The sequence below is a fragment of the Moschus berezovskii genome, chromosome 4 (genome assembly GCF_049115385.1).
Source record: "Moschus berezovskii isolate FMDL1 chromosome 4, NW_MosBer_1.0, whole genome shotgun sequence".
Classification (NCBI taxonomy): Eukaryota; Metazoa; Chordata; class Mammalia; order Artiodactyla; family Moschidae; genus Moschus; species Moschus berezovskii.
Genome location: NC_142463.1, coordinates 26570360 through 26597210, shown reverse-complemented (window position 1 = coordinate 26597210; position 26851 = coordinate 26570360). Strand labels below are relative to the sequence as shown.

At 39.6% G+C, this 26851-nt stretch overlaps 2 protein-coding genes across 3 annotated transcripts in view; both read left to right on the top strand.

Moving 5' to 3' along the window:
• The window catches only part of NRDC (nardilysin convertase), a 112592-nt gene that overhangs the window by 82569 nt on the left and 3172 nt on the right, over window positions 1–26851 (top strand). For both annotated transcript variants that reach the window (XM_055401917.2, XM_055401916.2), the window contains 12 exons: window positions 8188–8292; window positions 12729–12852; window positions 13414–13500; window positions 14904–15023; window positions 16140–16191; window positions 17167–17317; window positions 21731–21858; window positions 23350–23512; window positions 24273–24304; window positions 24546–24684; window positions 25906–25953; window positions 26526–26578. In XM_055401917.2, the coding sequence (XP_055257892.1) occupies window positions 8188–8292; window positions 12729–12852; window positions 13414–13500; window positions 14904–15023; window positions 16140–16191; window positions 17167–17317; window positions 21731–21858; window positions 23350–23512; window positions 24273–24304; window positions 24546–24684; window positions 25906–25953; window positions 26526–26578 (1202 nt within the window). The remainder of the gene's footprint in view (window positions 1–8187; window positions 8293–12728; window positions 12853–13413; window positions 13501–14903; window positions 15024–16139; window positions 16192–17166; window positions 17318–21730; window positions 21859–23349; window positions 23513–24272; window positions 24305–24545; window positions 24685–25905; window positions 25954–26525; window positions 26579–26851) is intronic.
• Window positions 19749–20569, top strand: LOC129540666 (large ribosomal subunit protein eL42-like). The gene has a single exon (XM_055401931.2). It carries the CDS (start codon window positions 20203–20205, stop codon window positions 20518–20520), a length of 318 nt encoding a protein of 105 aa, XP_055257906.1. The 5' UTR covers window positions 19749–20202; the 3' UTR covers window positions 20521–20569.

Genomic DNA, 26851 nt, shown 5'->3' with positions numbered 1-26851 from the left:
TCTTGTATATTTTTGAGATTAATTGTTTGTCAGTTGCTTCATTTGCTATTATTTTTTCCCATTCTGAAGGCTCTCTTTTCACCTTGCTTATAGTTTCCTTCGTTGTGTGAAAGCTTTTAGGTTTAATGAGGTCCCATTTGTTTATTTTTGCTTTTATTTCCATTACTCTGGGAGGTGGGTCATAGATGATCCTGCTGTGATTTACATCAGAGAGTGTTTTGCCTATGTTTTCCTCTAGGAGTTTTATAGTTTCTGGTCTTCCATTTAGATCTTTAATCCATTTTGAGCTTATTTTTGTGTATGGTGTTAGAAAGTGTTCTAGTTTCACTCTTTTACAAGTGATTGACCAGTTTTCCCAGCACCACTTGTTAAAGACATAGTCTTTTCTCCGTTGTATATTCTTGCTTCCTTAGTCAAAGATAAGGTGTCCGTAGGTGCGTGGCTTTATCTCTGGGCTTTCTATTTTGTTCCATTGATCTGTGTTTCTGTCTTAATGCCAGTACCATACTGTCTTCATGACTGTTGCTTTGTAGTGTAGCCTGAAGTCAGGCAGGTTGATTCCTCCAGTTCCATTCTTCTTTCTCAATATTGCTTTGACTATTTGAGGTTTTTTGTAGTTCCATACAAATTGTGAAATTATTTGTTCTAGTTCTCTGAAAAATACCATTGGTAGCTTGATGGGGATTGCACTGAATCTATAGATTGCTTTGGGTAGTATACTCATTTTCACTATATTGGTTCTTCCGATCCATGAACATGGTATATTTCTTCATCTATTTGTGTCATCTTTTATTTCTTTCATCAGTGTTTTAGTTTTCTATATATATTTCTTTTGTTTCTTTAGGTAGATTTATTCCTAAGTATTTTATTCTTTTCATTGCAATGGTGAATGGAATTGTTTCCTTAATTTCTCTTTCTGTTTTCTCATTGTTAGTGTATAGGGATGCAAGGGATTATTTCTGTGTATTAATTTTACATCCTGCAATTTTACTATATTTATTGATTAGCTCTAGGAATTTTCTGGTGGAGTCTTTAGGGTTCTCTATGTAGAGGATCATGTCATCTGCAAACAATGAGAGTTTTACTTATTTTCCAATCTGGATTTCTTGTATTTCTTTTTCTTCTCTGATTGCTGTGGCTAAAACTTCCAAAACTATGTTGAATAGTAGTGGTGAGAGTGGGCCCCCTTGTCTTGTTCCTGACTGTAGGGGAAATGCTTTCAGTTTTTCACCATTGAGGATGTTTGCTGTGGGTTAATCATATATGGCTTTTATTATGTTGAGGTATGTTCTTTCTATGCCTGCTTTCTGGAGGGTTTTTATCATAAATGGATGTTGAATTTTATCAAAGGATTTCTCTGCATCTATTGAGATAATCATGTGTTTTTTATCTTTCAATTTGTTGATGTGGTGTATCACATTGATTGATTTGCGAATATTGGAAAATCCTTGCATCCCTGGGATAAAGCCCACTTAGCCATGATGTATGATCTTTTTAATATGTTGTTGGATTCTCTTTGCTAGAATTTTGTTAAGGATTTTTGCATCTATGTTCATCAGTGACATTAGCCTGTAGTTTTCTTCTTTTGTGGCATCTTTGTCTGGTTTTGATTAGGGTGATGGTGGCCTCATAGAATGAGTTTGGACGTTTACCTTCTTCTGTAATTTTCTGGAAGAGTTTGAGTAAGAGAGGTGTTAGCTCTTCTCTAACTTTTTGGTAGAATTCAGCTGTGAAGCCGTCTGGTCCTGGGCTTGTGTTTGTTGGAAGATTTCTGATTACAGTTTCAATTTTTGTGCTTGTGTGGGTCTGTTAAGATTTTCTGTTTCTTCCTGGTTCAATTTTGGAAAGTTATACTTTTCTAAGAATTTGTCCCTTTCTTCCAAGTTGTCCATTTTATTGGCATATAATTGCTGATAGTAGTCTCTTATGATCCTTTGTATTTCTGTGTTGTCTGTCGTGATTTCTCCATTTTCATTTCTAATTTTGTTGATTTGATTCTTCTCCCTTTTTTTCTTGAGAGTCTGGCTAATGGTTTATCTATTTTATCTTCTCAAAGAACCAGCTTTTAACTTTGTTGATTTTGGCTATGGTCTCCTTTGTTTCTTTTGTATTTATTTCTGCCCTAATTTTTATGATTTTCCTTCTACTTATAGTGGGGTGCTTCATTTCTTCTTTTTCTAGTTGCTTTAGGTGTAGAGTTAGGTTATTTATTTGATTTCTCTCCTGTTTCTTGAAGTAGGCTTGTATTGCTATGAACCTTCCCCTTCAGTTCAGTTCAGTTCAGTTCAGTCACCCAGTCGTGTCTGACTCTTTGCAACCCCATGAATCACAGCACGCCAGGCCTCCCTGTCCATCACCAACTCCCGGAGTTCACTCAAACTCATGTCCATCGAGTCGGTGATGCCATCCAGCCATCTCATTCTCTGTCGTCCCCTTCTCTTCCTGCCCGCAATCCCTCCCAGCATCAGAGTCTTTTCCAGTGAGTCAACTCTTCGCATGAGGTGGCCAAAGTATTGGAGTTTCAGCTTTAGTATCAGTCCTTCCAATGAACACCCAGGGTTGATCTCCTTTAGAATGAACTGGTTGGATCTCCTTGCAGTCCAAGGAACTCTCAAGAGTCTTCTCTTCCCCTTAGCACTGCCTTTACTGAATCCCGTAAGTTTTGGGTTGTTCTGTTTTCATTTTCATTTGTTTCTATGCATATTTTGATTTTTTTTGTGATTTGTTGGTTATTCAGAAGTGTTGTTTAGCCTCCATATGTTTGTATTTTTAATATTTTTTTTCCTGTAGTTGACATCTAATCTTACCGCATTGTGATCAGAAAGGATGCTTGAGATGATTTCAGTTTTTTTGACTTTACCAAGGCTAGATTTATGGCTCAGGTGGTGATCTGTCCTGGAGAAGTTCTGTATGCACTTGAGAAAAAGGTGAAATTTATTGTTTTAGAGTGAGATGTCCTGTAGATATCAATACTAACTGGTCCATTGTATCATTTAAAGTTTGTGTTTCCTTGCTAATTTTCTGTTTAGTTGATCTGCCCATAGGTGTGAATGGGGTATTAAAGTCTCCCACTATTATTGTGTTACTATTAATTTTCCCTTTCATACTTGTTAGCATTTGCCTTACATATTGCAGTGCTCCTTCATTGGGTGCATATATATTTATAATTGTTATATCTTCTTCTTGGATTGATCCTTTGATCATTACGTAGTGTCCTTCTTTGTCTCTTTTCACAGCCTTTATTTCAAAGTCTATTTTATCCAATATGAGTATTGCTACTCCTTCTTTCTTTTGGTCTCCATTTGAGTGAAATATCTTTTTCCAGCCCTTCACTTTCAGTCTGTATGTGTCCCTAGTTTTGAGGTGGGTGTCTTGTAGACAGCATATTATATAGGGGTCTTGTTTTTGTATCCATTCAGCCAGTCTTTGTCTTTTGGTTGGGTCATTCAATCCGTTTACATCTAAGGTAATTATTGATAAGTATGATCCCATTGCCATTTACTTTGTTGTTTTGGGTTCATATTTATACACCTTTTCTGTGTTTCCTGTCTAGAGAAGATCCTTTAGCATTTGTTGAAGAGCTGGTTTGGTGGTGCTGAATTCTCTGATCTTTTGCTTGTCTGTAAAGCTTTTGATTTCTCCATCCTTTTGCTTGTCTGTAAAGCTTTTGATTTCTCCATCCTATTTGAATGAGATCCTTGCTGGGTTCAGTAATCTGGGTTGTAGGTTTTTCTCTTTCATCACTTGAAGTATGTCCTGCCATTCCCTTCTGGCCTGAAGAGTTTCTATTGAAAGATCAGCTGTTATCCTTATGGGAATCCCCTTGTGAGTTATTTGTTGTTTTTCCCTTGCTGCTTTTAATGTTTGTTCTTTGTGTTTGATCTTTGTTAATTTGATTAATATGTGTCTTGGGGTGTTTTGCCTTGGGTTTATCCTGTTTGGGACTCTGTGGGTTTCTTGGACTTGGGTGGCTATTTCCTTCCCCATTTTAGGGAAGTTTTCAACTATTATCTCCTCAAGTGTTTTCTCATGGTCTTTCTTTTTGTCTTCTTCTTCTGGGACTCCTATTATTCAAATGTTGGGGCATTTAACATTGTCCCAGAGGTTTCTGAAGTTGTCCTCATTTCTTTTAATTCGTTTTTCTTTTTTCCTCTCTGCTTCATTTATTTCCACCACTCTATCTTCCACCTCATTTATGCTATCTTCTGCCTCAGTTATTCTACTGTTGGTTCCCTCCAGAGTGCTTTTGATCTCAGTTATTGCATTATTCATTATTGATTGACTCTTTTTATTTCTTCTAGGTCCTTGTTAAACTTTTCTTGCATCTTCTCAATCCTTGTCTCCAGACTATTTATATGTAACTGCATTTTGTTTTCAAGATTTTGGATCATTTTTACTACCATTATTCTGAATTCTTTTTCAGGTAGACTCCCTATCTCCTCCTCTTTTGTTTGGTTTGGTGGGCTTTAATCATGTTCCTTTACCTGCTGAATATTTCTCTGCCTTTTCATCTTGTTTAGGTTGCTGTGTTTGAGGTGGCCTTTCTGTATGCTGGTAGTTTGTGGTTCCTCTTTATTGTGGAGGTTCCTCCCTGTGGGTGGGGTTGGATGAGTGGCTTGTCAAGGCTTCCTGGTTAGGGAAGCTTGCATCTGTGTCCTGTGAAAAGAAGAGAAGTGAAAAGCAAAGGAGAAAAGGAAAGATATAAGCATCTGAATACAGAGTTCCAAAGAATAGCAAGGAGAGATAAGAAAGCCTTCCTCAGTGATCAGTGCAAAGAAATAGAGGAAAACAACAGAATAGGAAAAACAAGAGATCTCTTCAAGAAAATTAGAGATTCCAAGGGAACATTTCATGCAAAGATGGGCTCGATAAAGGACAGAAGTGGTATGGACCTAACAGAAGCAGAAGATATTAAGAAGAGGTGGCAAGAATACACAGAAGAACTGTACAAAAAAGATCTTCACGACCAAGATAGTCACGATAACGTGATCACTGACCTAGAGCCAGACATCTTGGAATGTCAAGTCAAGTGGGCCTTAGAAAGCATCACTACGAACAAAGCTAGTGGAGGTGATGGAATTCCAGTTGAGCTGTTTCAAATCTTGAAAGATGATGCTGTGAAAGTGCTGCACTCAATATGCCAGCAAATTTGGAAAACTCAGCGGTGGCCACAGGACTGGAAAAGGTCAGTCTTCATTCCAGTCCCAAAAAAAGGCAATGCCAAAGAATGCTCAGACTACTGCACAATTGCACTCATCTCACACGCTAATAAAGTCACGCTCAAAATTCTCCAAGCCAGGCTTCAGCAATATGTGAACCGTGAACTTCCAGATGTTCAAGCAGGTTTTAGAAAAGGCAGAGGCACCAGAGATCAAATTGCCAACATCCGCTGGATCATGGAGAAAGCAAGAGAGTTCCAGAAAAACATCTATTTCTGCTTCATTGACTATGCCAAAGCCTTTGACTGTGTGGATCACAATAAACTGTGGAGCATTCTGAAAGAGATGGGAATACCAGACCACCTGACCTGCCTCTTGAGAAACCTGTATGCAGGTCAGGAAGCAACAGTCAGAACTGGACATGGAACAACAGACTGGTTCCAAAAAGGAAAAGGAGTGTGTCAAGGCTGTATATTGTCACCTTGCTTATTTAACTTATATGCAGGGTACATCATGAGGAACGCTGGGCTGGAAGAAGCACAAGCTGGAATCAGGATTGCCGGGAGAAATATCAATAACCTCAGATATGCAGATGACACCACCCTTATGGCAGAAAGTGAAGAGGAACTCCAAAGCCTCTTTATGAAAGTGAAAGAGGAGAGTGAAAAGGTTGGCTTGAAGCTCAACATTCAGAAAACAAAGACCATGGCATCTGGTCCCATCACTACATGGGAAATAGATGGAAAAACAGTGGAAACAGTGTCGACTTTATTTTTTTGGGCTCCAAAATCACTGCAGATGCTGATTGCAGCCATGGAATTAAAAGATGCTTACTCCTTGGAAGGAAAGTTATGACCAACCTTGATAGTGTATTAAAAAGCAGAGACATTACTTTGCCAACAAAGGTCCGTCTAGTCAAGGCTATGGTTTTTCCCGTGGTCATGTATGGATGTGAGAGTTGGACTGTGAAGAAAGCTGATTGCCGAAGAATTGATGCTTTTGAACTGTGGTGTTGGAGAAGACTCTTGAGAGTCCCTTGGACTGCAAGGAGATCCAACCAGTCTATTCTAAAGGAGATCAATCCTGGGTGTTCATTGGAAAGACTGATGCTAAAGCTGAAACTCCAATACTTTGGCCACCTCATGCGATGACTTGAGTCACTGGAAAAGACTCTGATGCTGGGAAAGGTTGGGGGTGAGAGGAGAAGGGGACGACAGAGCGTGAGATGGCTGGATGGCGTCACCGACTCTGTGGACATGAGTTTGAGTGAACTCCGGGAGTTGGTGATGGACAGGGAGGCCTGGAGTGCTGTGATTCATGGGGTTGCGGAGAGTCAGACACGACTGAGCGACTGAACTGAACTGAACTGAATCTCTTCTCTCTGGAGTGCAGTGAAGTGTCCGGTAGTGAGTTCAGGATCCCAGGAAGACTTGGTTAGGAACTGGGAGTCTACTTGCAGTTTCATAGAGGTTGCCATCTCTGGGGCCGAGTTTGCCCCTTGCCTTCTGGCTCTGGCTGTTCCATGCCTGCCTCCCTGCCTCTGGCAGGGGATGGGCCAGGCTGCTGCCAGCTATCTCTCCTTTGGTGTTAGCTCAGTCCTTTGTTCTGTGAGCAGCCCGGCAGTGCCTTAGGTTAGACATTTTCGCGGGAAAGTTCTCTCTCTCGCTCCTCTTTTTTTTTCCCCCTCTCTCTGGCTATCCCCTGGTTTGGGTTGCTGTCTCAATGTTGGCTCCCTCAAATTGCCCTCAGGGCATTCAGGCCCTGTCCTTACCCTAAGTAGTGCAGCCCATGCCTCCCTGTTCAGCCCCTGCTTGCTGGTGGCAGATGTGAGCATCTGGGCTACTTCTCTGCTGGGAGTTGCAGTTAGGTGCGTAATCTGTGGGTTTTATTTATTTTTTCTTCCCAGTTACGTTGCCCTCTGAGATTCCAAAACTCCCATAGACCTGCTGATGAGAGGGTTTCCTGGTGTTTGGAAACTTGTCCTCTTTTACGACTCCCTCTCGGGATGGGTCTCCGTCCCTAACTTTTTTGTCTTTCTTTTTATCTTTTATATTTTGTCCTATCTCCTTTCGAAGACAATGGGCTGCCTTTCTGGGTGCCTGGTGTCGTCCTCCAGCATTCAGAAGTTGTTTGTGGTATTTGCTCAGTGTTCAAATGATGAATTTGTCAGGGAGAAAGTGGTCTCCCTGTCTGATTCCTCCACCATCTTAGTACTGCCCTCATTAGTTCAGTTTTAAATTGAGATAATATACTAGCTGCTGCTGCTGCTGCTGCTAAGTCACTTCAGTTGTGTCCGACTCTGTGTGACCCCATAGACGGCAGCCCACCAGGCTCCCCCGTCCCTGGGATTCTCCAGGCAAGAACACTGGAGTGGGTTGCCATTTCCTTCTCCAATGTGTGAAAGTGAAAAGTGAAAGTGAAGTCGCTCAGTCGTGTCCGACCCTTAGCGACCCCACGGACTACAGCCCACGAGGCTCCTCCATCCATGGGATTTTCTAGGCAAGAGTACTGGAGTGGCTTGCCATTGCCTTCTCCGAATATACTAGCTAATTTTGCCATTTATATGAAGACTTTTATCTAATGACAAAATTTGATTTCTCCCTTGATTTTGATTCATGCTTACAAATAGTTTTTAGGTTATAGTGCTGTAGTGATTAAATGATGAAGACCCTGTCTTTGGGCACTTCACAGTCATGTGGGGCACTTAACATGTAAACAGGAATTTACAGTCCATTGTTAAAATTTCTCCCATGAAGATGCTGTGACATGATTGGAGCCTCATGTGTTGTAGGGCTCAGGATGGGTGGGGTTGGTGGGGTGTTAGGATAAGCTACTTAAAGTAGTTCTCTGGCTAATTTATGTTAGAATTCTGAGCATCATATCCTTAAGCTGCCATTATATTTGGTTGTATCTGTGGGAAACTTTTGGTTTCATCGTTTTATAAAAAGAGCTAAGTATTTATAGTTTGTGGGAAGTTAAGGATAGTAATGAGGAATTTCTGGTGTGAAATAATTTTACCTCTTTACAGACAGATCCAGTTGAGTATGTGGAAAACATGTGTGAAAACATGCAGCTGTACCCACTACAGGACTTTCTCACTGGAGATCAGCTTCTTTTTGAATACAAGCCAGAAGTAAGGAGGTTTCCATCTCTAAATCTTACTTTTAGAGAAAGAGGAGGGTGAGAAAGTTCAGAAGGGTACATAAGAACATGAGAATGGAGAAAATTAGGTTATGTTTAGTCAGGTTTTTGTTTGTTTTAACTGAAGAAATATCAATAGTTTTGTGGATAATTTTTCATGATTCTTGTATATGACCATGCTTTTAATATGACGAGAAAATCAAGTCCTCTCCTTAGGTACTGTTCTTACTATTTTTCAAGTGTTGAAAGATCTATTAAAGTCATTTCTAAGAATTATGTGCTTTAGGTGATAAACATACTTGCTTAGCTTGCCTTTTAATTCTGTTGGAGACTCTGTACAATTTTAATCATTTTGAGAATATGTACAAGTAAAATACAAGAATCCTTGGTTTCAAAATATATGACTTATGTGTAATAAATGTTACACATAAATGGTTGGTCAGGGTCTTTCCTCCACTAGTCCTGATAAATAAATCATTTCACTCCATATGGGGTAGAGGTTCTCAACCAGGGGTGATTTTGTCCCCATGGGCTATTTGTCAGTGCCTGGGTACAAGGAAAACCATTCAGCATCACAGTAATCCCAGTCTGTGCTCCAACCACTGATGCCGAAGAAGCTGAAGTTGACCAGTTCTGTGAAAACCTACAACTCTTCTAAAATTAACACCAAAGGAGATGTCCTTTTCATCATAGGGGATTGGAATGCAAAAGTAGGGAGTCAAGAGATACCCAGAATAACAGAAAAGTTTGCCCTTGAAGTACAAAATGAAGTAAGGCAAAGGCTAACAAAGTTTTATCAAGAAAGCACACTGGTCATTGCAAACACCCTTTCCAACAACCCAAAGACTACTCTGCACATGGATATCACCAGATTGGTCAGGACCAAAATCATATTGATTTATGTTCTTTGCAGCTAAAGATGGAGAAGCTGTAGATAGTAAAAACAAGACCTGGAGCTGACTGTGGCTCAAATCATGAGCTTCATATTGCAAAGTTCAGCTTAAATTGAAAAAAGTAGGGAAAACTGCTAGGCCATTCAGGTATGACCTAAATCAAATCCCTTATGATTATATGGTGGAGGTAACTAATAGATTCAAGAGACTAGATCTGGTAGACAGTGACTGAAGAAATATGGATGGAGGTTCATAACATTGTATAGGAGGCACTGAACCATCCCAAAGAAAAAGAAAAAAAATTCAAAATGGCAAAGTGGTTGTCTGAAAAGGCTGTACAAAGAGCTGAGGAAACAGAAGTGAAAGACAAGGGAAAAAGGGAAAAATACACCCAAAATGAATTCAGAGTTCTGGAGAACAACAAGGAGAGAATAAACCTTAAATGAACAGTGCAAAGGAATAGAAGAAAACTATAGGATGGATAGGGCTTCCCTGGTGGCTCAGAGGTTAAAGCGTCTGCCTCCAATGCAGGAGACCCGGGTTCGATCCCTGGGTCGGGAAGATCCCCTGGAGAAGGAAATGGTAACCCACTCCAGTATTCTTGCCTGGAGAATCCCATGGACGGAGAAGCCTGGTAGGCTACAGTCCATGGGGTCGCAAAGAGTCGGACACGACTGAGCGACTGAACGGAACGGATAGGATGGATAAGACTAGAGATCTCTTCAAGAAAATTGGAGATACCATTGCAACATTTCATGTAAGGATAGGCAGGATAGAGGACAGAAATGGTAAGGACCTGAAAGAAGCAGAAGAGATTAAGAAGAGGTGGCAAGAATACACAGAAGAATTACACAAAATGGGTCTTAATGACCTGGATAACCAAGATGGTGTGGTCAGTCATCTAGAGCCAGACATCCTTGGAGGGTGAAGTCAAGTGAGCCTTAGGAAGCATCACTACAAACAAAACTAGTGGAGGTGATGGAATTCCAGCTGATCTGTTTCAAATCCTAAAAGATGATGCTGTGAAAGTGCTGCACACAATATACCAGCAAATTTGGAAAACTCAGCAGTGGCCACAGGACTGGAAAAGGTCAGTTTTCATTCCAATCCCAAAGAAGGGCAGTGTCAAAGAATATTCAAACTACCGTACAGTTGCTTATTTCACATGCTAGCAAAGTAATGCTCAAAATCTTTCAAGCTAGGCTTCAGCTGTACATTAACTGAGAATTTCCAGATGTACAAACTAGGTTTAGAAAAGGCAGAAGAACCAGAGATCAAATTCCCAATGTTCATTGGACCATGGAGAAAGCTAGGGAATTATAGAAAAACATTACTTCTGCTTCATGAAGACTGTGCTAATAAACTCTTTGACTGTGTGGATCACAACAAACAGTGGAAAATTCTTATAGAGATGGGAGTATCAGTCCACCTTGTTTCCTGAGAAACCTGTATGCGGGTCAAGAAGCAACAGTTAGAACCAGACATAGAAAAACCGACTGGTTCAAAATTGGGAAGTGAGTATAACTAGGCTGTATACTGTCAACTTGCTTATTTAATTTCTACATCATGTGAAATACTGGGCTGGGTGAATCACAAGCTGAAATCAGGATTGCCAGGAGAAATATCGGCAACCTCAGATATGCAGATGATACCACTCTAATGGCAGAAAACAATGAGGAACCAAAGATCCCCTTGATAAGGGTGAAAGAGGACTTAAAACTCAACGTTCAAAAAAATTAAGATAATGGCATCCAGTCCCATCATTTCATGGCAAACAGAAGGGATTAAAGTGGAAACAGTGACAGGTTTTATTTTCTTTGGCTCTCAAATCACTGCAGACAGTGACTGCAGCCAAAAAATTAAAACATGCTTGCTTCTTGGAAGGAAAGCTATGACATACCTAGACAGTATATTAAAAAGCAGACATCACTTTGTCAACAAAGGTCCGTTTATAGTCAAAGCTATGTTTTTTCCAGTAGTCACATGTGGATGTTAGAGTTGCACCATCAAGAAGACTGATTGATGAAGAATTTTTGTTTTTGAATTGTGGTGCTGGAAAAGACTCTTGAAAGCCGCTTGGACAGCAAGGAGATCAAACCAGTCAATCCTAAAGGAAATCAACCCTGAATATTCATTGGAAGTACTGATGCTGAAGCTGAAACTCCAGTACTTTGGCCACCTGATATGAAGAACTGACTCATTGGAAAAGACCCTGATGCTGGGAAAGATTGAAGGCAAGAGGAGAAAGGGTTGGCAGAAGATGAGATGGTTAGGTAGCATCACGGGCTCAATGGAATGAGTTGGAGCAAAGTCCAGGAGATAGTGGAGGACAAAGAAGCCTGGTGTGCTGCAGTCCATGGGGTTGCAAGGAGGTGGACATGACTTAGTCACTGAACAACAGCAACAAAGGGTACATTTCAGTTGTTACAGCTGGAGAGTGATCTTGGCATCTAGTGGGTAGAAGCCAAAGTTATTGCTGAACATTTTACAATGCAGGAGATGGCACTCGACAACTAGGAATTATCTGACCCAAAATGTTAATAGTGCTGAAGTGAGAGACTTTGATGATGTAGGTATTGTAAAACTACTAATTTTAAAGAAGGTAGGGAAAGGTAAAGGAAGAAGCAGTAACCACATATTCTTGTCAATTCCCTAGGATGATTGTGCCCAGGGGTCCAAGTATTTTTTTCTGAACCACTGTTGTTTTTTTTTTTTTCTCAAAAGAAATGTTTTTAAATGGTAGTTAGGGTTTCAAATCTAACCCACAAAAATCTTATGCTTAGTTCTTATTATAGCTGAAGGATTATTGCAGGAGGCTCTACATTGGATCATTTTACTGATTCTTGTGTTTGAAGTAGTATAATACATAATAGTTAAGAGGATAGTTTTTGAAATTATGTACAAACTTGGTTAGAACTCCACTTTTGTCACTTCTAGGTGTGTTGTTCTGTGCAAATTATAGAATCTTTAGTCTGAGCAAATTAAACTTTAACCTCTGAGGCTGAGTGCTTTCTCTAAAATAGGTATGAAAAGTAAAGTGAAACTATTAATTGCTCAGTCGTGTCTGACTCTTTGCGACCCCATGGACTGTAGCCAACCTGGCTCCTCTGTCCATGGAATTCTTCAGGCAAGAATACTGGAATGAGTATCCATTCCCTTCTCCAGGGGACCTTCCCGAACCAGGGAAAATGGGTATACCTTAGGGTTATTTTTAGGATTAAATGAAACACTACCTGGCACATAGTAAAAGCTTAGTAAATGGTAGCTCTTTTCACTGCTAGTCCTCTTATGTAGGATTTGAGATGAGAACTGTTGGAACACTCTGAAGAAAGATATTTGAAGCTGCTGATAGACTAATGAAGTTTTGTCAATTAGGGTGGTCATGGACTATAGACAGTTTCATAAGCATTAAGGTGCTAGGATCTTGGGTGTCTAACATAATGTGGCTTTGCCTTTTTAACAGAGATGTATTAGATTGAAGTTATAATGGTTGTATATGTGTCTCCCCCCTCCACTTTCCCCTGCCCCCAATTAGGTCATTGCTGAAGCCCTTAATCAGCTAGTTCCTCAAAAGGCGAATCTTGTTCTACTGTCTGGTGCTAATGAGGGAAAATGTGACCTCAAGGAGAAATGGTTTGGGACTCAGTATAGTATGGAAGGTAAAATATTTTAAAATTGTCCTACATTTAGGTGTATGATTCACCTGGGAAATTTTATTCCTTAATAGTTTGTCTGGTAGCTCCTGTGGGGAAAATGGTATTTTTTTTTTTTTTAAGAAGTTTACTTTGAAATGAAAATGATTTATATTACTTTGCTGGAAATTATTTTCTGCAATGCTTATATCTGTATTAATTAGCTAGTGAGAAAATCCTGTTGTCTTGGTAGCCTGGGGCTATTTTTGACTGTATTTTAGAAAAGTGCCCCCCAGACTTTAGTATGCATATGTATCACCTGGAGGTCTTATTAAAATATGGATTGTGATTCAGTAGCTCTAGAGTTGAGCCTGTGATTCTGTGTTTCTAACAAACTTTCCAGGTGATAACAATGCTAATGAAACCACCCATTGAGTAGCAGGAGTTTGGAAACTCTGGTTATGTCACTTATAGTTTTCCTGAGAAAAAAGAATTGGTTAGTGAAGACCAGTTATTGATTGGTTTGTTACTATGAAAATTCTGAACATTGCATTCTTTATTGGATCAGTTTGTCTTTTATCTCTACAGATATTGAAAATTCTTGGGCTGAACTATGGAAGAGTGATTTTGAATTGAATCCAGATCTTCATCTTCCAGCTGAAAACAAGTACATAGGTCAGTGAAATATCAATCATTCTACATAATCCATCCATGTACTAATATTAAATCATACCTGTATAGTATATTTTACAAAGTATCCTTTGAATTCATATTTGAGTTTCCCAGTCATCTCTTGGATGAGCATTACAGTTTTCTTACTTTTCCAAATGATAAAACTGAAGCTCAAAAAAGCCAAGTGACTTGTCCTGGATTGTTCAGTTGGTGAATGCAGGAAACAGGACGTAAGCATAGATCCTGGGACTTTTTCTGGTCAATGATAACTGATCCTTTCACCTCAGTCCCTGTAGGTGTTGCCATTATCTTGTCTGATTATTCTAGAGGTTTTCAAACTACAGGTTGCCTCCCAGTGTAATGAATTGTGAAAGCATTAAAAAAAAAGAGTGGAAAATAGCAAAATGTTTCATTGAATAAAGAAAGGGTATTATTTTCAGAAGTTTTGTTCCCAGTAGGTATATGTGTGTGTTAACCTGTCTCCTAGCTTAGAAAACAGTTCTAACTGTGAGGAAGTCACTGGTCTAGGACAAATATAATTTACTCAGAATACCATTTTTCCCAGCAATTCTATTCCTAGGTATATACCCAAAAGAAAACAGATATTCAAACAAATGCATGTACATGCATGTTGATAGCAGTATTATTCACAAAAGGCAAAAGGTTGGAACAACTAGTGTTCATAATGAATGAATGAACAAACTATGGCATATACATACAATGATGTATTATTCTGTCATAAAAAGAAATGAAGTACTGATATATGCTACAGTATGGATGAATCTTGAAAACATGCTAAATGAAAGAAGACAGACAAAAGGGGTTACATGTATGATTCTTTTTACCTGAAATACCCAGAATAGGTAAATCCATAGAGACACAGAACTCAGGTTGATGGTCGCCAGTGGCAGGGGGGAGTGGGTAATGGGGAGCAACTGCTTAGTGGGTTTAGGGGTTTCCTTTAGGGCTGATGAAAATGTTTTGCAACTAGAAGGAAGTGGTAGTTGCACAACATTGTAAGTATACTTAATTCCCCCAAGTTGTTCACTTTAAAATTATTAATTTTATTTGTTAACTTTCAAAAATATGTAAATTTGGTAAAAGACATTCTCATTCAAGAATGCATTCATAAATTGGTCTGTGCAATTATTTTGACCAAAGGTCCCTCTCACAGTTAAGATTGGTCAGCTCTTGGGAAATTACAGATTTTCAGAGTTCATGTAGTTTAAGGCCAAGAGGACTTTGTTTTTAGTATTGTTCTACTAATTTATTGTACTCTGTGACATTTGGATTTGACATGTTTTTTGCCTCAAAAAAGAGTTTACCTAGAGTTCTGAAACCAAGGACAGATTGATGGAAATTCTGTTGTGATAACTGAGTGATTTATTCCCTTTTGCTTTTGTTAGCCACGGATTTCATGTTGAAGGCTTTTGATTGTCCAGAAACAGAATACCCTGTTAAAATTGTGAATACTCCACAAGGTTGCCTGTGGTATAAGAAAGACAACAAATTCAAAATCCCCAAAGGTAAAATGTTTCCCTCCTTAAAAATAGTGAAATAAGTATAACAAATCTTTCTCCAGTTTCTCACAACCTTTTACCTCTTGTCTGTCACATCCCTTCCTTTCCTCTTCCCCTTCTACTTGAAGACCTTTTCTAGGCTTACCTAATGGATCCACTATGCTTCTGTGCTGTCACAGAAATTCTTAAGGGCACTACAGATTCCAGGGAATAAATAAGGTTTCAAGCATAAAATGAAATTATTTTTTGATTTATTTTTTTTCCAGTTAAATGAAAGCAGAGCCAGGTGTTTGGCTGTCTTAGGCAGCAGGTGTTGTTTTTTGAACATTATTGTTAAAAAGAGAACCAGGAGTAAGAGTAAGCTGAAAGGAATTATTCTTAGACGTGATAGATAGCCAAGTCCATCATTGCAAATGTGAAATATCCCCCATCTGTATCCCTGTACTCTTTTGTTTCTCAGCCTAAAGGAAGCATTATATACAGTTAACCAGACTCTGAAGCTCTTATCTTCAACGTGGTAGCCCACACTGTGCTGCTTTTAAATTTTGTGTTCTTGTGCATAGCATAGGAACTTACTGAATTAACTTTGAATCGCAGGGTGGGTGTTCTTGGTTGCCATCTAACCCATATCCCTAGCCTTGACACAACTGTACTATAGTTCTAAGGTATTCTTGAGTTCACTGGGAAGGTGTTTACTTAGTTTTTCTTGGATAGATTATGAGTTTCTAAAAATGTTCTTAACATTTATTCCGCTTCCTTGGAACAGTACTGTTACAATTTTCTGCGAGCATTGGTATTTTTCCCTTAATGTTCTTGACATGTGTACCTCTATATGCATTTTTCCTGACCAAGGCTATTGATAATAAGAGTATTCATAGGCTTCTCTGCATATCTGTCTATATATGTGATTTTCCTATAGAGTAAAGTGTGCCTTCTGGACACTATTTGCAATGGTAAATATACTTTATAAGGACTCTTAAGGATAAAAATGTAATGAGAATTTAAGGATTAGTGGTTTATTTCAGAATTTTTAAAGCATCATATTGGGGGAAAATAACAGATGTACTAAATGTTTGAGCCTCTGGCCATTAGTTTCTTATTTAGGATCTTTTTTTCTTTCAGCATATATACGTTTCCATCTGATCTCACCTTTGATACAGAAGTCTGCAGCAAAGTAAGAAATTGTCCTCTTTTCTGGAAGATATATATATAAAATATTTTTTAAATTATTGGAAGGCTTTTATTTGTGAATCATTGTATCATTCTTTTGTCAGTACTTGAGCTGTTCTCCTCATTTATGTGTTTTTTATGTGCCCAAAACAAGTTATCTGTGTGAATCACTAAAATGGAATTGTGGCTGCTCCGTCTCCAGCACTTATTTGTACTGGATTGAGAAAGTTTATTAAAGATGAGCTTGGGTTAGCTTCCAGTATATAATGAGGACTAGTGTGGATCTGTTGACCTGTATTTTGAGACTGCCAAGGAGTCTGATTTTACTTCATTCTTAGCAAATTATTTACACGTTTATGTAGATAGCTGTATTGTGGGAGGTCAGAGAGCCTAAAATGGACCTGAATCATAGGAGGTGCTCAGGAAATGTTACTACATTTCTTCCTTTCTTTTGCCCCTTAACCTGTAAAATCCAGCCTTAAACTGACAAACAGCACTAACATTATTTATATCCAGTTTAGAAAGTACATTAGGACTTCCCTGGCCATCCAGTGGTTGAGACTATGCATTTCCAATGCATCAGTCTCTGGTTTGATTCCTAGTTGGGAAACTAAGATTCCATATGCCACATGGCCAAAAAGAAAAAGACCCTCCTCTCTTCCCTCAGTCAGAAAACCTAGGCCACAGGGATAGCCAATGCATTTGGGCCAGTTTGCTTTTCATGTATTTTACACTTATCCCATTGTGCAACATAAATATTATCATATCCTATTTGTGCATGACATGAAAAAGATAGGGAAGCATTGCTGAAGGTGGAAGTAAGCTATATTTACCTTTGAGCTCAATTAGTATATAGAGTTTCACATTCTGGAGTAGTGAATTAACATCTTTATAAAAGTGAAGTTTCTTACACTAAGTTGAAGGAAATTTGTCTATTTCTTATTAGTTAATGATGCTATTTGCATTTTTATACTCTTAGTGTGGTCCTCTTTGATATCTTTGTCAATATCCTTACCCATAACCTTGCGGAACCAGCTTATGAAGCAGATGTGGCACAGCTGGAGTATAAGCTGGTCGCTGGAGAACATGGTTTAATTATTCGAGTGAAAGGATTCAACCACAAACTACCTGTAAGTACAGTGCTCTGATTTCTTTGCAGACAACTTTAAAATTTCATATTTGTTTGTTGTGCCTATAGCACCAAGTATAGAGGTTTGTGCATGAGGTGCTGTATATGAAAAGAAATATGTATTAATATAGATCATTAGGTTTTTTTGACTGATGGCAGGTATTCCAACTTTGGCCACATATAAGAGCAACATCGGAGAAGGCAATGGCAAACCACTCCAGTACTATTGCCTCGAAAACCCCATGGATGGAGGAGCCTGGTAGGCTGCAGTCCGTGGGGTCGCTAAGGGTCAGACATGACTGAGTGACTTCACTTTCACTTTTCACTTTCACACATTGGAGAAGGAAATGGCAACCCACTCCAGTGTTCTTGCCTGGAGAATCCCAGGGACGGGGGAGCCTGGTGGGCTTCCGTCTATGGGGTCACACAGAGTCGGACACGACTGGAGTGACTTAGCAGCAGTAGCAGCAAGAGCAACATATATTCTTTAATTAATTGTATTTATTGGGCTTCCCTGATAGCTCAGCTGGTAAAGAATCTGCCTGCAATGCAGGAGACCCTGGTTCAATTCCTGGGTGGGAAAGATTCCCTGGAGAAGGGAACAGCTACCCACTCCAGTATTCTGGCCTGGAGATCATTATGGTTTTTTTTGCTGATGGCATGTATTCTGACTTTGGCCACATATAAGAGTAACATATATTCTTCAGTTAATTACATTTATTAGTGTTGTATGCATTAGTAATAGATACAGCACAGCCTGTGCTTCAGACTTGATTACACTTCTCTTTGCTGTCAGTTTCTCTGCAGTCAACACTGGCACTTAGGACTTGTTTGATTTTTTTTTTTTTTAATTTTTATTTAATATGCCAAAAACATTAACAGTTAAAATTTCACCAAATGAAAAAACACTATAGAATACACAGTTGCAAAAAGCTACATTAAGTTATTTTACAACTGCCTCAAGCTGCAAAAAGAAAAAAAAACCCAATGCCCTACCTAAGTTATCCCTCTCTCAAAATAATGCCATTTATGTTATAAACCATGAGCACCCCATCAAAAGACGGGAACTGCTTTTGTTAATTCATATATATATATGACTGTATCACTTTGCTATACACCTGAAAGAAACACAACACTGTAAATAAAATATACTGCAATATAAAATAAAATAAGTAACAGACCTTTGGGGCTTTACACCGAGTTAGAGTTAGAGTTCCTCAAACAAGTTAGGACTTGTTTGAGTGTAATTCGGCTTCCCTTGTGGCTCAGACAGTAAAGAGTCTGACTGCAGTGTGGGAGACCTGGATTCTATCCCTGGGTTGGGAAGATCCCCTGGAGAAGGAAATGGCAACCCACTCCAGTATTCTCGCCTGGAGAATTCCATGGACAGAGGAGCCTGGCAGGCTACAGTCCATGGGGTCACAATGAGTTGGACATGACTGAGTAACTAGCTCTTTCTTTGTTTTCTTTTTTGAGTATAATTTCATGCCATGATGCAAGGACAGCTTTAAAACACCTGACATGTTCCCTGATGCCCTGACGAACAGTAGAACTTAGATGTCTATGTTCTTTCTTCGTCTTCTTACAGTCTTTTCCATAGTTTCAAGCGTGTGTGTCTTGTTCCCTTCTAAGTTTATGACTCTTTAGAAACAGAGTTTATATCTTGTTAGTGATTTATCTTTTGGTAGAGAATATGTTTCAATGTCATTTGTCAGTACTTCATAAGTAAAGGAAGAAATACAAAGTACCAGGTAAAATAATGTACCCAACAACAAATTTTATATGTTGGTTTTTTTGGGTAGAATATATATTAATATTTGGGGAATTGGGTTCATTGGAGAAGGCAATGGCAAGCCACTCCAGTACTCTTGCCTAGAAAATCCCATGGATTGAGGAGCCTGGTAGACTGCAGTCCGTGGGGTCGCTAAGGGTCTGACATGACTGAGCGACTTCACTTTCACACATTGGAGAAGGAAATGGCAACCCACTCCAGTGTTCTTGCCTGGAGAATCCCAGGGACAGGGGAGCCGGGTGGGCTTCCATCTAAGGGGTCACACAGAGTCGGACACGACTGAAGTGACTTAGCAGCAGCAGCAGCAGCAAGAAAAAATCTGGAGTAGAGGACCTGGTAGTAATTAGACCTGTGCTAAGAGACGATAGCCTCCATATCTTAGCAAAAACCCTAGAGAAGAGTATAGTTTTCTCATTTATATCCTCTTACCTGTCACTCTCCCCTGGGAACAAAAATTGTCCTTAGGAGGAGACACATGGAATATTTTAGTAACCTTCAAAAGCATAAATATAATGTAGCTTAAAATCCAAACATATTAAAGCCAAATACAGTAGTTGTCATTTGGTAGGTATATTTTGGAATTACCTGGAGAGCTTTTTAGAAATACAAACCATAGTATTTGAGGTTCTTCATTTTATGAAGCTTCCTTACTGTAAAATTAAAACTTGATATAAATACTATAAATACATATATAAAACTAGAGATCATTTACACCTATGAAATAGAGTCAAGCATTCTAAAAACTTGAAGGTTAAGTTCAAATATAACAAAAAGAATTATTCACCATGACCAGTGCCAGCAAAGCAAAGAGTTGGTTGTTCAGTTTTACGAAGCTGTTATAAATCATTATAACACAAGTCAGTTGAGAAACACTATATGAATATAGCGCTCAATGCCCCCAAAAAGTTTGAGTTGTCATTCCTAATAAGTAGGAATGGAGGGAGGTTACTCAATCACAATAAAAGTCTTAATTAAAAGTATAATACCAGATGTTGTACTAACTGATGAAATCCTGAACATTAAAATTAGGAACAGATATACTTCCGTTTCCGGCCAGGCCTCTTTCTTTCTAGGCTGGTATCGCTCTCGCAAGCATGGTGAACGTTCCAAAACCCCGCCGGACTTTCTGTAAGAAGTGTGGGAAGCACCAGCCCCACAAAGTGACACAGTACCAGAAGGGCAAGGATTCTCTGTATGCCCAGGGAAAGCGGCGTTATGACAGGAAACAGAGTGGCTATGGTGGGCAGACTAAGCCGATTTTCCGGAAAAAGGCTAAAACTACAAAGATTGTACTGAGGCTTGAATGTGTTGAGCCCAACTGTAGATCAAAGAGAATGCTGGCTATTAAGAGATGCAAGCATTTTGAGCTGGGAGGCGATAAGAAGAGAAAAGGCCAAGTGATCCAGTTTTGAGCTTAATATTTTGTTTTATTATGAAGACAATAAAATTTGAGATCATTTACTTCAAAAAAAAATTTTTTTAAAATAAAATAAAATTAGGAACAAGCCAAGGATACCCACGATCACTTCTATTACTCGACATTATTTTTAGAGTTTCTGGCTACTATATTAAAGTGAAAAAATACAAACACCTAAAAGCATTTTTCTTTGCAAGAAACTACTAGAATTTAAAAAATAATTTGTGATATGACTCATCAGAAGACCAGTATGTCAATGACTCATTATCCTATAGTGCAATAACCACTTAGAAATGGATTGGGAAAAAATATGCCACTATAATATTGAGAAAAATAATCAAATATGTAAGAATAAAGAAGAAAAGTACAGAACCTATCTAAAGAAAGCTATAAATCATTTTGAAGCATATAAAAGACTTCAAGGGAGAAGACTCCACATGTTTCTGGATAGCACAGGTTGATACAAAGTCATTATTTCCTAAATTACCTTCTCCCAGTTAAAATCAAATTTAGGGGCAGTGGAGATGCGTGATAAAATTATTTTTAAGTTTAACTGGAAGAAAAATATGTTTTTAAAATACCTCTGAAAATTATAAAAAATAAAATTTATTCCTTCAGATTTTATAATTACTGAGAATTTTAGCTCCTAAAAATTCTTTGAGGGAGGGGCTTCCCTTTTCCTGGTGGCTCAGTGGTAAAGAATCCACCTGCCAATGCAGGAAATACCGGTTTGATTCTTGATCTGGGAAGATCCCACATGTCATGGAGCTTGTGTGCTACAAATATTGAGCCTGTGCTTAGAGCCCGGGAGACGCACCTGCTGAGCCCACATGCTACAACTTCTGAAGCCCATACATCCTAGACTCTGTGCTCCAGAACAAGAGAAACCACTGCATTGAGAAGCTGACTCACCATAACTAGAGAGTGGTCCCCACTCATTGCAACTAGAGAAAAGCCTACATAGCAATGAAGACCGAACACAGCCAAAAATGAATAAATGAATTACTGGGAAAAAAAAGCTAGCTGGTGTAGCCATGAGTTAAGGAAAAAAAAAGATTCTTTGAGTCATTAGTACTTATGTCCCACACAATGCCTATTTTATCATATTGAACCCCTGGTAGAAACCAGTGGGAAACATTTTCCCCCTAAAAATCAGTGGATTTACATGTTTCTCCACTTAAGGTGTTTCTTTCTTTTCTTCTTAGCTACTGTTTCAGCTTATTATTGACTACTTAGCGGAGTTCAGTTCCACACCAGCTGTGTTTACAATGATAACTGAGCAATTGAAGAAGACCTACTTTAACATCCTCATCAAGCCTGAAACTCTGGCCAAGTAGGTATACATGGGATCAGCTTATATTTTGAAGGCCTAAAACTATGTGCCTTACTTGGAATTAAGTGTGGGGAGTGAGGCTGTTGTTTCAGTGCTAATTCAGATGTGATAGAATTGTGCTGTTTCAGGAAACTAGCCCGTAGAGTTAGAGAGTTTCTAAATTCAGTGTAAGTATTTCTCAGTGAGGAGGACTGCAAGCAGTCTACTGTACTTAATTAGAGGCTAAAGGTTAAAAGAGTGTCTTCTCCTAGTTTCTAAGTAAAAAACAGTTCAAAAAGTGCTGACTTTGTTGTAGCTCAAAATTGCTTAGTGCATTGGATGTTATGATAAGTGGCTGAGTTAAATTGCCTAACAGGTCATTTATCTGACAACTACACCTATCCAGAATTCAGTCAGGTTGCAGAAGAGAGCAGAAATGCTTCTGGACAGTCTGTATACTGATGCTTAAACCCTCTGCTAATAGGCAATCGTCTTGGGCCTTTCACCAGAGCCTGTTCTTTAATCCAGGGCCAGGAGTAGCTTATAGGGTACCTTTGTGTGAAACAGAAAAAAGTACACTCTTGGGGTAAAAAGACTGTCAGCAGGTAGAGCCTTTGTGGGAGGGGGGAAAAAAGTCCTCTCTGAGCAGATACAGCCCTTTATGCACATGGCTTGCAAGCCCCTACTTGACCTGTTTGCTGGGCATCTATAAATACCACGCATTAGACATAGTTATAATGAGACCATAAATGGCCAAAATTCGAAAGCAGGGGAGGGAGTAGTTAAGAATCAGACATGTAATAACTGATAATCTGATCACAAAGTTATAAAAACTAATAATCAAATATAAGTGGGAAAGGAGAATTGTCTGGAACTATTGATATGATGAAAGATAGCCCCATATATCCTATAACTCCTGAATACTACTTTGTTAAAATGTGGTAGAGTAATAATACTTGTTTATTGAAGATTTGGTATGTGTTAGATCTAAGAACTTTAAGTGTATTTATTTAATTCTCACCAAAACTGATAACAGTATGGCATTTTTATTTCCCTTGTTTTACAAATGAAATTGAGTCACAAATGTTAGGTAACTTGGCCATATTTTTTAAACAGCTTACTTGTGTGGGCCCGGGGGTTAGTCTGATTCTCGCCTAGAGCCAATTATGCTCTATTGTCATTGTAGATATACATGATGGTCACAATGCTAGTGAGATTTGAAATCAAAATAGTAATATTAAATTGGTTTGTGACTCATTTGGCGGCTTGTGTGAAATGTTTTATTTTGCAATTGAAACAGAAAGTTTTACCAGTGAGCTAATAATCTATGTAATAGTCTGTATATGCAGTTTTAAATGCTTTTTGGTGGTTATGACATTGTTTCCCTATCTTAAGTAGTGATAGAAATTGTCACTTTAAAGAAACACATCATCTATAGAAACTTAATCCAATCCTATACCCTTAAGATTCATTTTTTACAGTAAGACTTTTTTTTTTTTCTGCTCTCTGTAGAGATGTTCGGCTTTTAATCCTGGAGTATTCCCGTTGGTCTATGATTGATAAGTATCGCGCTTTGATGGATGGCCTTTCCCTTGAGTCTCTGCTGAGCTTCGTCAGAGAATTCAAAGCCCAGCTTTTTGTTGAGGGCCTGGTACAAGGAAATGTCACAAGCACAGTGAGTGTCAGGGTTCTGTTGGTATTGGTACAGGCCAGGTATGAATGCTGTTCTGTGCTCTGGAATTCTGTTAGTTCTTCCCTAAAGGAGAAGCTCTATAGTTTTGGCAGGCCAGCATCATCACAGTCTGTTTAGAAGGGAACTTGGCCCTTTGAATGCTGGACAAGACTTTCTTATGAAGGAGACTACTGGTATTGGACTGAATTTTGAGTTAAATGGGTTTGGTAAATACATGGTATTGGTTACATTTGTTGACGATTGTGGAAACTACAAACAGTTTAATTTAGAGATTAAAGCGGGAGCTGGGGAGGGCTGAGAGATGTACATACATATACATCATTCACTTAGTATCAGGTATATTCTGTTGCTCACTCTATGCCAGGCTCTGTATTAGATCCAGGTTTCTAAAACACAGCCTAATGGGGTAAACCAGACACCTAAGTTTGATCCCCCAGTGGAGAAAGTTTCACAGTGGACAGTAAACAGAGTACCAAGGGAGTACAGAAAAGGAGCCACTTCAGTTGAGAGCCACTTAGTATTCAACAAACATAATCAATATTGAATCAATGAATGATAATCCCAGTGAATGAATGATAAACCCAGGAAAGAATGATCAGCATTTTAGGTGACAGACTCTATCTGCTTTCCTAATGCATTCCAGGGCTTCCCACGTACTTAGAACATTGGTTTTAGTTGATTTGGGGTGAAATTAATGTCAGTAGAGCCTGATATAGCTATTTTCTTCTCTTTCGCCTCCTAGGAATCTACAGATTTCCTGAAATATGTTGTTGAGTGAGTATTGGTCTGAGTTTTCTCTTTAGGAGTTATGTGTTCTTAATATAAGCAAGAGGACCTTGAGACCAAAATTCAGTTGTTACTAAATCCGTAATGGAGATGCTTCTTGTAGGTTTATTTGAGGTTATATAAACAAAACTATTCAGAAGGCAGTGTAGAAGGCCTGACTTTCAATTTTGGGGGCAGGAGTAGGAGGATAAAGGCACAGCCTCGGTGACCCATACTGATTGTTTTGCAGCAAGTTGAACTTCATGCCTCTGGAGCAGGAGATGCCTGTGCAGTTCCAGGTGGTGGAGCTACCCAGTGGCCACCACCTGTGCAAAGTGAGAGCTCTGAACAGGGGTGATGCCAACTCTGAAGTCACTGTGTATTACCAGGTGAGTGGCCCCTTTGCCCACAGCTGTCCTCATGGCTGTGTTTTAAACACTAAAGACTGGTGGAAGACACTGTGAAGACACCACAGTGCCTGGGAGAAGTGATCTTATGCTCTTCAAGGCCTGTTTGCGGTTACTCTGTGGTTTTATGCTTGGGGTCATGTGTCCCCTTGAAGCAATTACATTTAAAAACTGCTCCTGTCAGTGAAGTGGATCCTTTTTCAATCACAGTGCTTTATTAATCACCCAGCCACTAGTCCAGAGGGACAGAACTGAAGTATGGCTGGAAATTCCTACATATTCACTAGTCAGAACTCCAGGGAGCAAGAGGACGTTTGTTAAAAGGACAGTTTTGAAATACGACAGAAGTAAACATAGTCAACCAACACACAGTAAATAGAATGGCTTCCAGAGTCATAATGGATATTTTCAAAGCACCTGAGAGAGGATTTATCACCTCTATTTTATGTATGATAAATCTGAGGTCCTTCACTTACCTGAGGTCATACCAGCTGGAGTTCAAATTTATACCTTCTATCTTCAAATCTTGTGTGTTTTCCACAGCATTCTGGAGAGATGGGATGGTGCTTAAAATAAGAGCTTTGCACTGATCTCGATTGGTCCATAGACTGCTTTAGCCTATGGTTGGTCCCATTCACTTGTAGGACGATGGGGACCTGTGTCTGTTTAGACTGATCTCAGACTTCCCAAATTCTGGGGCTCTTTATCTGCTGCTTTGGTCCTGGGTTTTCTACATGAGGAAGTCACTTCTCTGTCTGACCTCGTGAAGATCTCTGGCCTGGACTTTGGGCAGGGCTCCATGGCCTCACTTGTCACCTTGTCCTTTTCTTGTGTTTCTGGCCCTGAATCTTTGCCTAGAGGTCCAGCTTGTCTGTAGAGCCTATCTTCCTCTGCAAGTCGTTGACTTTAGGTTGTGTCCTTGGTGTGTTTTGGGCAAGAGCTGGCAGGTCAGGGATTAGTGGACTCAATTCCATATTTGCCTGCAGTTCTGAGCTAGGACTGGGAATACAAATCACGTGTGATTCCGGTCTGCACACACTCCTGTTTTGTGGGAAGGCAGGAAGTATCACAGTAGAGGATATGAGGGTGGGGGTAAGAGAAGAGTAAGGTAGTAACCTGAAGATTGTCAAGAAAAGCTGTTATTTTTAAAAAGCCCTGTAAGCCATTGTATTTTCAGTTGGTCTGATCAGCTTCTCCTCTCAGTCAGGTGCCAGGAGTCTGAAAGAATACACTCTTATGGAGCTGCTTGTGGTAAGTTGTATAAAGGAGAGTCCCAATACTCGGGAGCCCCTGGCCCACTGTGAGGACTGGCCTATCTACCTGGGGGCTGGGGACCTGGGAGTGGGCAGAGATCTGTGGTTTGTAAGTGACCTGGTTGTTGAGCATTTTTCACCTAGTATGAGCCAGGATAATGGGCCTGGGTTATTTAAGAAGGCAGTAAAGTGTTCATTGGAAGGACTGATGCTAACGCTGAAACGCCAATACTTTGGCCACCTTATGCGATGAGTTGACTCACTGGAAAAGACTCTGATGCTGGGAGGGATTGGGGGTGGGAGGAGACGGGGACGACAGAGAATGAGATGGCTGGATGGCATCACCGACTCGATGGACATGAGTTTGAGTGAACTCCGGGAGTTGGTGATGGACAGGGAGGCCTGACGTGCTGTGATTCATGGGGTCGCAAAGAGTCGGACACGACTGAGCAACTGAACTGAACTGAAGGGAGGCTAGACTCTGGGGTCACATGTAACACTTTTGGGGGAGGAAATGGAGGTTTCTCTGATGGGAGGAGTTGAGCTGATTGGTAGTATGTTGAATTACAGATGCATATGGAAGAGCCTTGTTTTGACTTCCTTCGAACCAAGCAGACCCTTGGGTAAGTCTGCTGGCAAGAGCACTGAGCTCAAGTAAGATCTGGAGCTTACTTTGCAGGCTTAAGTCTATCAGCTGTACTGACTGAACAGTCTCTCAGCACTCTTTGGTCCTTCCAGGCCTTAAGAGTCATACCTACCAAGTCGTACTCGGTAGAGTCATAGTGTCAAAACTTTTGCAATTTGCATCTTGGACTATGATCAGGCTGTCAGTTTGGTCAGGTTTCAAGATTAATAAGAGAAGAGGCTGGCCTGTGGTCCTCAGTTCAGGAGAAGGG